Source organism: Achroia grisella, unplaced genomic scaffold (assembly GCF_030625045.1).
Source record: "Achroia grisella isolate CSIRO2021 unplaced genomic scaffold, CSIRO_AGI_Agris_v1 utg516, whole genome shotgun sequence".
Lineage (NCBI taxonomy): Eukaryota > Metazoa > Arthropoda > Insecta > Lepidoptera > Pyralidae > Achroia > Achroia grisella.
This window is the reverse complement of record NW_026712909.1, coordinates 1,101,689-1,114,075: the sequence shown is the minus strand read 5'-3', so window position 1 is coordinate 1,114,075 and position 12,387 is coordinate 1,101,689. Positions and strand designations below refer to the sequence as shown.

At 31.5% G+C, this 12,387-nt stretch overlaps 1 protein-coding gene across 3 annotated transcripts in view; it reads right to left on the bottom strand.

The window, feature by feature from the left end:
- Nucleotides 1-2,055: 2,055 nt before the first annotated feature.
- Nucleotides 2,056-12,387, bottom strand: part of LOC131847164 (transcription factor hamlet-like) — a 133,991-nt gene continuing 123,659 nt past the window's right edge. For 2 of the 3 annotated variants that reach the window (XM_059196640.1, XM_059196643.1), the window contains 3 exons: nucleotides 5,686-5,842; nucleotides 5,196-5,366; nucleotides 2,056-4,822 (listed from right to left, as the gene is read on the bottom strand). In XM_059196640.1, coding sequence (XP_059052623.1) covers nucleotides 3,095-4,822; nucleotides 5,196-5,366; nucleotides 5,686-5,842 — 2,056 coding nt within the window. In that variant the 3' untranslated portion in view covers nucleotides 2,056-3,094. The remainder of the gene's footprint in view (nucleotides 4,823-5,195; nucleotides 5,367-5,685; nucleotides 5,843-12,387) is intronic. The other variant, XM_059196641.1, reaches the window with a different exon arrangement.

Below are 12,387 nucleotides of genomic sequence, written 5' to 3'. Positions count from 1 at the left end.
CAATACTGCTTCCATAGTTACAGGTATTTAAGCAGCCTAATCTTAATAATTACATGATATACTAGTTATATTCCGCAGCTCTCCATGCATAACAATAACCCTTAGTTAATACAGAATAATTTTCATTTGAGTCTATTAGACTGTATAAACATTATTGATTAAGAAACAATCAAATATCTTTAAAAATTTACTAGTTTATTAGTAGTATTCATGTGCAAATATGGTATATATTATTACTAATATTATGAACCTGAAATTTTGTGACTATGGATGGATGTTTGTTACTCTTTCACGCAAAAACTACTGAACGGATTTTTATGTAACTTTACACTAATATAGCTTATACATCAGAATAGTACAAATATGCTATAATTTAAGAATATACCATATAAATTGAGTGAAATATAGTAATAGTTGTCAAGTAAGTGTGATGCAGAGGATTGCACGGGACAGATACTAATAAATAAAAAGAAAGTATATAAATTGTACTGTTTTATTTTCAATGCATTACAATACCGATATTTTGCAATCGAACCATTATCAAATTAGGTACAAGTGTACAGTAAACGCGCTGTGACGCTAATATTCTTAAAATTATAACTAATGCCGAGTGATATGATGATAATGATACAGATGGGTAAATATTTCTATATCTACCTACCAACAGCTTATTTGTCGCACAGAGACGCCCATAGATTTCTTGTTACAAGTATTTAATTATATATATTAAATAATTCATTTCATAATGAATAAACTGAATTGGAATCCTAAGTAGTACAATCAATTCTATACAAATTGATAAGATACTGAGAAAAATGTAGTATGTAATATTTGTAGAAAGAGATTATAAAATGTATTTTACATGTACTCGGATATACACGTTATAAAAAAGTACTATGAGCATATTATTGTGTACAAATGTAAACAACCGTGAAAAAAAATCTATATTTATTTATTTTCATATTGCTTTTAGATGTATATAAAACAACAACTTTAACTACGCTTTAAATTGTAGGAGGGCGCCACTGCATAACTGCACACCATGATAGTATTAAGTTACCGTTTTGTCGATTTCACATTGAAATTAGAACAATATTTTATGGCAATAAAATTTAAAGTGCAATAAACCCTTCAACAATACGGCAGTTTAAACTTCAGAAATGCATACCTATTGCAATGATTTCCAAATATGTACAAGATTTATAAAGAATGTCATTACTGTGCTAAATTCAATTATTCTATGACATATTCATATCTAATAACTATACAGTTTTATTGAATATTGTATTATAAACATTGAACAATTTGCTTACTATTAAAAATAAAATCTTTTACAAATGTTTACGTTTAACTAAAACGTCGTCATTTATTAGAATCAGATAGTTAAAGAATCTATAACAGACCATCATACAGAGAATAATAATGATTATAACAATATTATTTGCTTAACTTTTAATATAGAACGAAATTATGAATCTGCATGATACATCTGCAGCGTAGTATAACTCAATAGATCAAACTACACAATACCTAATATTGTACAGGATATATTACATTCGTATAATATGTTATTAAACCAAACAGTCATATTGTTTCTAACTGTACCCAGTCACACAAAACATATGTAAAACATTTATTACTTTGTCACAATGACAATTGTAAATGTTTCATATTATTATTATGATTAATTAATGCGACAAAGTAGGAAATGTTTACAATTCAGAATTGCAAGTGCCAACATTTAACTAATTTCATGTATTAAATTCTATTATACGAAGATAGCATATGAAAATTGGTTGATTGAAATATAAAAAAATTAATAAATAGAAATTCTATTTTTACGTGTAAGCGTTCCAAGTGATAATAAATTGTAGATAATAAAAAAGTTGCAAAGTTGACTTATTGATAATTTAATTAAGCTTATTTTTATATGATAATAATGGCTCTAGAATAATCTAAGCCTCGAGTTTGATATGATCTTCATATTAATATATATATATATATATACAATATTTACTTTTGAAATAAAACATAATATATTTTCCTAAACACCCGCTAAAATAATATTACAAAAGAAATAATATTTCCAATTTCATATAACTTAATATAAGGAAATGTTTTTTCACTCCAATATTGGTTTAGTTTCTACTATTAAAATAAAAATAGTAAATCATAACTTTGGTAGGTTTTGATTATAAAAATTTAACATGCATTTATACATTAATAAATATTTTTTAAAGAATATTAATATTGTCGTTTTATGTTTACAACTTAACAAGCAAATGTACTTAAAACAACCTTATCTTATGTTTATAGTACATAACAATCTTAATATAAGTGGAAAGTAATATAGGTATTATTATATTTACAACTGTAGAGGGCAAAAATCTTATAAGTAAACTAGGAACAAATATAATTTTAACTATAATAACATTTATTTAATTAAATAATCTACAGTTTTTATGAGAGACCTAAAATTATTTAATTTATCGGTTGATTTGTCATGTGAGTGAACAAGCGTATATATTGCGAAGTCTTATTCCGCAGCAAATTTTTAAACGTACTGCTCCTTATAAGATGTTTACTTACACAAATCTGTAAATTTTATACAATGATGTATTGTTTTTGTCTGATTTACAAAGTTTTAAAAATTATTGTAATTATATCCTGGGCTTTTCGGAATACATTACCGTATAGCAGAATGAAACTTATGATAACAACTAATTAAACTTAATTTCTGATTTAAAGTCGTCCATGTGTGCACACCCTTATACTAGTATACTCTATTAATATTGCTCACGATACGAATGCTAGAAAATCGTCAGCGCATGTATTCCTGTCGCTAATCCAAGCCTAAGTGACGTGCACCCTTACAATAATATTTTACATTTGCTGATTTAAAATAGCAGCATTTAAATATAAACATCCCTATTTAGTTATTCGTGAACATTTAACATATACTATGGACATATTCCCGCCGGGCGCCTTAACATGAATTAACAAAAAGGCTGCTCAATTTAAATTGACGTTATGGAAAATGCTGCGGCCAGAGCGGCGGCGGAGGCGGTAAAGGCGGCAGCGGGTAAGGCGGCGGCTATGTGGTAATAGCAGCGAGATGTGGCAGCGCGGAGGGATGTTGAGCATGGGAGGAGTGAGGGTGTGGAGGATGCGGGGAGGTGGCGGGTGGAGTGCTGCCAGGCTCGCACGTAACCTTACCCATAAATGACCTGATGTCATCGAAGTATGCGTCCTCACGCTCTGTATCGGCTGAACTGGGGGAATCGCCACCTTCTGCTTCATGTTTCTTCAAATGTCTGTCGAGATTAGTCTGCTGTCCGAAACACCTATCGCATAACGGACACTTAAAAGGCCTTTCTTTGTTATGAATATTGCGGACATGTCGTTGCAAGTTAGAGGAAATCGAAAATGAACGCTCACAGTATTTACACTTGTACGGTTGCTCTCCTGTATGAGTGCGTAGATGGCGAGTGAGGTTCGCGCTGCGCGGGAATACTTTTCCACAAAACTTACAAGCATATCTATCCCGCAACTTGCCACCAGAATAAGCACTAGGAGGGCGCGGCGGCCGCTGAGGCCCGTCAGTGCCGAGAAGTGGGGATAAAAAATTGAATGGGCTTGGTACGTAGGGAGAATGCGATGCGTTTAGTAGAGAGTCGGGAGAATTAAAGTAGAACCTCGAAGGATAATGGTTCGGGTAAACAGGCAGTGGGAAAGCCAGGGACTGTGAAACCAGTGCGGGTGAGTCCTCACGTTTCGGTTCCACTCCCTCTACATCGACATCAGTAGTATCGTTTTCTGGAGTCTTGTTTCTTTCAACAGGACTTTCAGGTGGCGAGTATGACTTTACCGATGAATTTCGAAAGGAACGATCATCATTATCCACTTCAAACTCTTTATCGGCTTGCTTCCGAGACACCGACAAATCAAGAGGTTGATCTCCTTGATCTTTCTTCGTATCTTCCTCTGTCTCAGAATACTCAGAATTTTTATCATCACTCGTAATACTTTTTGATAAATCTTTAGGTGATGGAGACACTGACTTATGCCTTTTTATCTCATTATTATTCATCTTTAACGAATAATTGAACGGTGATTTACGTTTAAGATCATCTCTTGAGAAATTAAAAGGAACTATCGGTGTTGATATTGGCATAATAGGTGATGGTCGTTGCTGGGGTACATCCTCGATTGAAGGTGAAGATTGCTTTGAATATAAACTAAGCGTCTTACTCGGTGTCATTATCTCTGCATTTTCATTACTTCTCCTATTGTTGTCGAATTCCAAGTCTTTACTTTTTTTGGAATCATCTAAAGATGTAGAACTATCAATGCTTTTAACAGACATTCGGCCTTCTTGTTGTTTAGATATCATGTTAGCGTTGGATAAAGCCATATCATGTTCCATAGCCAATCTTACACCTTGAACATTGAAAAGTAATGGATTTAGAAAGTCTGGTTGATAAGCAGCTGCAGCAGCTGATAGCAGGCCAGCGCTGTAGTGCGGTAACTTATTGTAAGGAAGAGGTAAAGTTAATCCTCGATAGAGAGGATAACTCAATGGATTTGGATTATTTGTGGTATTCATTCCGAGAGTTGGTAGAGATGGTATTTGTGGTAAACCTTGTGGAATCTGACCTCGAAGATTAACGGTGGCTGCAGCAGCGGTATCGCAGAATCTCTTATGCTTAGTTAAAGATGCGTACGAAGTGAATGATTGACCACATTTTCCACATTCTACTAGAGCTCTGCATGCTACATGCATACGTTTATGACGACACAAGTTCGAAAACTGAGTATAAGCCTGAAAATAAAAAAGAAAATACTTTGTTTTGTTGTGTTGCTTTTGATCTTCAGTTCCCGTTAAAATTAAAAAAATAATTAATTATTGATCAATTTTATTTTTAGATTAGATTTTTATATAAGTACATTATCCTAACTGTAGTATTATTTACAATACAAAAAAAAAGTTTGTTACGTTTTAATGCTTTAATGGTCCACAAATTCTGAGCTGACATTGATGTAGCATTTACAGGCGTAAGTTACTTTTCATAGCAGACAACCAACAGGTTGATGATACCGCTGGTGTTTACCTCATTACAGTATGTAATTACTACAATACTTGCCTTGTAACTGAAAGTTACAACCCTATCTATTAATAATTGCATGGCTCTCACCTTGAAGCAGACCTTGCACTGGAAGGGCTTGACGCTGGAGTGTATGTGCGTGTGCTGCTTGAGACCGGATGAGGTGGCGAATGTCTTGCCGCACTCTGGACACGCGTGGCTGCGTGCGCCCACGTGCTGCGCGCGGATGTGGCGCTGGAGGTTGGAAGGATCGGTAAATACCTGAAATAATCAGGTTTCGGAGCCGGTGAAATATTAAGCTCGGGGTAATAGTTTAGAAGCATTTAATTTTTAACTTTGATTTAATAGTACTAAAGAATTCTAACTAATCCTGAACTAATAATAAGCAAATGATGAAAATACTTACTTTTGTTATAAATTCATAGAAAAAAAATTCAACCAAAACAATACAAATTATTAATATATACGTTTGTATTGTGCGGCTATTTAATCCGCGAACATAGGAAAACAAGGAAATGTTGTAAATCTGACATTAATTTATTTAAATAGTAATTTTAATAATAAGTAACCAACAATATACCTTAGGACAATTCTCGCAAGGATATTTTCGGATATCAGTGTGCGCAAGCGCTCTATGCCGTAACAGTAGCGCACGGGAGCTGTAGGCGCGGTTGCACAGTTCGCAGTGAAATGCTGCTGACGGCTGGGCATGTGCCTGCACTAAGTGACGGTCGAGTCTGTAAATTAAAATAACTTGATTTACAATTATGAAAGTTAATAACATATAAGCTTAACATATAACAAAAATTTTGTTCGTTCTGAATTAGGAACGCACTGTTGTTTTTTTTATACAAAACTGTCACGCTAATAAATCAATCAAATATAATTTATTCATGTAGGCCTATTAAACATTCTTACGACTATTAATTTGTTAATTACATTGCTCAGTTCAAAAATATTTAAATGAAACTTTTCCTAATTTTTGCAATATATATCACGGTTACTTAAACGCATAAAATTATGTATTCCAGCTGACAGTCAAAATTACTAAGTGTGTATAAATTGGAACATAAGTTTATTTTGTAACGTTAACTAAGAAAATATTTAAAAAAAATGTAACGACGTAGGTAAGTTTAGAGTAAAAATGTTACGACGTTTTTATGTTTTTAGTATGAAAGTGATAACATAGCCGTTAGCAATTCGTTCGTTAACTAGAATACTACACGCTCCCGGCAGGCGACAACTCGCAAAGGAAACAAAGTAATAACATCTGCATTCATCGAGATCGCCCACTCTGACTTTATACATAATTCAAACATGTTTTAGCGCTTTGCGAAATATACTGAACCATTTAGTACTCTCAATTTTTATTCCAAGTTAAATGATAATTGTATTTCTTAATTAATCATACATACAAGTGTACCATGAATATTTGTAACTCATATGCGTGATGCATATAAAGTATATTCTTCTTTCCTCTTTTTCAAAATGTCATGAAATACCTTAATATGTTTCGATATTTTGATAGAATAATTATACATAGAACAAAGTATTAACTGTACAAAGTTCTACGTCACATTAATATTATTTCCGCAAATATCAGAAGTTATAAAAATCGTATATAACGTATATATATTTATGTCATTTGCAAAAATGGCCTCAGCGAGTCTCCTTGACATAACTAGTCCGCCACACGCAACCCTTACCGCCTCGGGCAGTTCTCTAACGCTGCACCTGCTATATCTCGTTTTACAATGCATACTCTTAAAGTTAACTCCACTGCTGCATCTATTCATAGACATAGAAAACCATTTATTTCCGCAAAGAAATGTATCGTGCACTTATCGATATGTTCACAATTGTCAAGTCATTAAGATGACGCGTTTTCACTCTTGCGGACGGCAGGCCCGTCACCGTATCTTTTAATTAATCTCGGAATAAAATCTCCGTCAGTAATGGTTCCGTCGCTTACATGCTGTCCATTCGTACATTGCGTAGTCGTACCAGTTCCATGTTATCGAAGTGGGAAGAGATTTGTTAGATCCAAAGTTTGAATTAATACATTTTGTCGCAATCAAAAACACCGGCAATGTGAATATTTATTTCAAAACATTGAATTGGATTAGTAGATAATAGATGAACTTCACTCCATTTTTTATTAAATGATGCAGTCAACTGGACTGCATTTGGGGATTTAAAATAGTAATAAAAGTGACATAGATGAACGTTTAAAACTGTCTTTTAGTATATTATAATCTGTCATTTTTGAGAATTAAATAAAAATCATGTATACATATATATTAAAATATAATATCTATATAAAATTCAGCCTTAATAGGTTTGTTACCAGAATTTTCTCCATTCACAATATGCAAAATTTACTAAAATTTTTAACGAATTCAATCTATACTCAGTAATTAAATCCTGTAAGCCGGATATATATACTTAATTAAAGAAGATTCTAAGATATTTCGAATGACAACTAAATCGGACTATGCAATCCGCGTTAGATAAAGAAATACCAACACAGCACAGCATTCTTGACTAACTTCGGTACACATAATTCTGTTTTGTAAGATAATTTACTAATAATATTAGTAAATAATCCTGACTTAAATTAACTATTTAAAGACTTTACTATAGACAATAGTATTATGATAAAAATTTTGCCTTTTTTTAAGAGAAAGCAAAACTTAAATGGGCTCTAAGACTACTAAGTTTTTTTACATTATTTGGTTACATTAAAATTGACGATATTAAAGTGCTACTACTGTTTTGATACTTAATAAATTATACATAATTACTTCAATTAAATAATAGTTTTGAATGAAATCGAAGCATGTCGATCTGTAGGTAGCTATTTAGTTATTCGTAATAGAGGCGCACTACAACGCATGGGCCCGGGGCTGCATCGCAACAGCGCAGAGTATATCTGCGTGCCTGATCTTCCGCTCAGGTTTTAGGGTTCAGTACCTGATATAATACAAAGTACGTGCAACTTTTCTAGTCATACATGATATAATAATTAATAAATAACATATATATTCATAGTAAAACTAGTGGGGTCGGTATGTTTATTATTTCTTAGGATTTTAAAAATCCCATTGGAGTTAAGTGATTTTAAGCAGATGAAAGCAAAGATAATTAACTTGAAAGATTACAGGTATTTGAAAGTTATTTAAGTAACGTCACCAAAATGTACTGTGATACTGCTGGATATAATATAATAATACCAGTGATATCTTCCCGAGTATCATTAAAACTAAGATACAGAACCTAACGCCGTCGAAGTGAAATCTAATCGAGTTTCCATGTTGTTACAAGAGCACAACATCTAAGTAAACGTTTCTAACAGAGATCGATTGTGTACCTCTTAATAGCGTATTGCGTAACAGCGGTACACAATTGAAAGTACTCTGTGCTGTTTTTCGACAATCAAATGTTACAATTTACCGATGCCAGTGGTCACCTTGTATATTTATCGCGACATGATCGCTCAATTGCTTTTTCATTAGTTACTTCTTGTTCTTTTTTTATTAGTAAATTGCATAATTAACTTTTTTGTAAATGAAATGATAAACAAGGTGTCTGTCAACCTGGTGGTAAATGGTAACCGTTGCCTATATATATCTCTATAGCTGCAAATCACGCCATATGTTGATGCAACTTATAAACCATGTGATTCTAATGTGGAGCATCTCATGCTTTCTTGCTCTGTTATTTTACTGCCTTATCGTTCCCTTAATCCAAAACACATACTACAAAGCAAGATAAGTATTTGGCGGCTGAATCGGGTGAGATAGAGCAGTAACTACAAAAGTCTAGTTCGGTATATATACATATCTACATAAAGTCTTGGACATTAACATAATCGTAAAGATTTTGTGGAAAGTCATTCAGTGGAAAGTTATATGCACGAATTATATGTCTCAACTATTAATTATATACCCGGAGGTATGTTCCAGCCGGATTTCGTAATGTACACTTAAAATAAAAGATATTCCTCTGGTATTGGAAGCATGGATGAGTTTGTGGTATGCATTTCATTTAAATATAGCATAAATATATTATAAAAATAACTATTTATTTATTTAATTACGATTGACAAAAAAAATCTATTTTTACCGCAATATAGTATTACATAACACATGTTTTCCGAAATAAATATATGAAGGTGATGTAGGGGATAAACATATTATATACAAGTAAATTTAATTAGCAGAAGAATAGTAGTACATCAAACAACAATGCATGATTAAAATAATCTACATGTTCAAGAATTGATAACGTCCAATGAACAACTTTCATTCACTGGTAATCCATTAAGCTCCACCCACACGAGTGACCACCATCCATCGCCAATAAAATGTTGCAAGTATTTTAAAGTTCATAAATATTTAAAAAAAATAATAATAAAAGAAATTTTCACATTCTCATAAAGGTGAATAATTTGTAATGAATCTTTAATAAGCAATGTAGAATAATATGTACTGCGTAATATCGTATATACGTAATATTCAGTCAGGAAACACAATTTTATAATATATATGTACTTAACTAAATAACTAACAGTTAATGCACCGAAAGGTACATTTGAAATAATGTAGTAGAAATTAAAATAAATACAAGTGATAAATCTCCCGCAATTGCTGATAGTTGCGCGTAAATCGCGTTTTATTGTTAATTAGGGCTTTTTGTAGAAGTGGAAATAAATCACGAAACGAGTTTAATTAAAAAAAGAGTGACCTTTCAGTAGGCCAACCAAAATTTTGAAACGTTTGTACAAAAAGAGAATGTACTCGTAAGTAGAGCGCTTCTGACGATAAAATTACACGTTATGTAAATTTTTTTATCAATTTTTATGCCAATGACTTGTCGGAAGCTTTCAAGGATCGATACAATAAATCTATAATAATACATTTTACTTTCTGTATTACAAAATAAACTACTTACTTATTATCAAAAATTAATTACTATCATTTGCTTAACCTGCGTGGGTACATTAAACAATTATAAATTTACTTTAATTTTCTTAAGATTTATAATTACATTGATATAAAAAATACCGCATAAAAAATAACTCACACAGCGTTACACAGTTGCGCTATAAGTAGGTACTTGATAATTATAAAAATTTGGTATTTTTTAGTAAACAGCTACGTTAATAAATATATATATTGTATATTAATAAATATATATACCAAATATTTATATTGTACGGCAATCGAACGGATGATCCTTAGAAAGTAAGTATACTAATCTACGAGCGAGGCAGTCACGATAATATACTATTAAATTTGTTTGTAAAGTTACATTTTAGGGGTACAGTGTACCAACTAATCATGCACAATAGATGTCTCTAGTTATACTTTAATAATTGATTGTAGATTCCAACAATCGGTTGAGAAATTCCGTATCATAAATTGATGAATGAGATACGTATATATATATATATATTTAAAATGACGTGGACTAAAATCAAACCAGCTGCAAAATATTTCGAAGAATTAGAAAAATACAGATAGATTTTCTTTGTGATAGCGTATATATAGAATTTTATTATTAACAACAAACTACGAATATAATTATCATATAAACCAGTAGGATATCTACAATATTTTATACAAAACTATATTTCAAACTATTTTTTGTAAATTGGTAACTATAAATTATAATTATATATTAATACCATTACTAACTATAATAACTATATTTTTTTTCTCCACAGACATATTGTCCATGCTCTTATTAGTTTGTTTCCTGATATTATTATGTTAAGCGATTACAATTTAAATGAATTTGAAGTAATTAATATATTTGCATTTGTAAAATTTTGTATATTTACTCAATTTGTTACTCAATCACATTATACTACTGAAATAATTTCATTAAATATTGGTACAAAAATTATAACCAAATATAAAACATAAATTAACTTTTATCTTAATTTCCGCTGGCATGGCCTTGTGATACTGCTAATATAACAAATAAATAATAATAGAATACGAGTTTCATACAGTAATGTATAAAACTTATTAATATAACACTAAATTTGCTAAAAATAGTTAAGAGAACAAAACACTAGCAATTTCTATTAATAGTTTTATTGCATCACTATTCTATTATTCGCATAGTCCGTAATCTTCTAAATCAATCGAATTGTATCTAATAAATTCTTAACTCATATATATATATATATATATATAATCATCAAGCAGCCGTGTCTGTACATATAGTTTATTTATATTCAAGCAATGAGATCAAAAAATATTTAGTACGGTCATCTGTTTATTTGAGTTTCTGCATGATAATCTCAAGTAGTGCCTAACCGATTTGAATGCAATTTTCACATATACCTATATTATAGTAAGCTCCTCGTAACATCTAGTGTATGTTTCATTCCAATCGACTTATAAATTAAGAAGTTACATGAAAAAATATGAACTATATCAGAAACATCACGTGCGAAGTCGCAGGCACAAGTAGTTTAAAATAAACGCAATGCAATAAATCGGGTATCACGAATAGAGATCGATAAATAAACTAAATCTATGATGGGCAAATAATAATGATTGTACAAAAGAGGCGATCACGAGCGGATAGCGTATAATTCTGCTTTGACTTCGTAACCGCTGATCGGGCCGATATCGGTTCGAGGTGTGACAGCGGCTCCGATGATCATTCCAATTGTGACAGCGCCTACCACTGACGAAAGTGAGAGTACGCCCGTTAGTGCATTGAGCGACTTAGAAGCGATAAATTGTCGCGCAATCGCCTACTACTGTTGTAAATTCAAAGGTGTGTTTCTCTATATTTTGTTACTTATTGAAGTTTCATATGAAGATAGAAAAGATGAACGTACATAGTCTATTTTAATCTCATGAAAAGGATTGAAATAAGAAATAAAAATTTACGCAGACGAAGCAGCTAGTGGAATATAAAATATTATTCATATTTTTTTTAGAACGCTCTCTCCAGAGGTGAAGCGTATATAATTGATTTTTTTGTAAATATATCCGACATTTTCATTAATTTTGCAACGATTTTGATAAAAGTTAAAATGCAATCCATTGCTTTCACTCACATACTGGTCTTAAACTTATTATGTCCTGATTGATCATTTTTTTAATTATTATAATATATGTAATTGGAAGACAAGATAAAAGTCGATACAATTTTCAGTTTCAATAAAAATCCCATAGAAAATTAGTAAGATCGAACAAATTAAAAGTAACCTCCACAAACTACACAAAATATATTAATTACAATCTGCTATTCAATC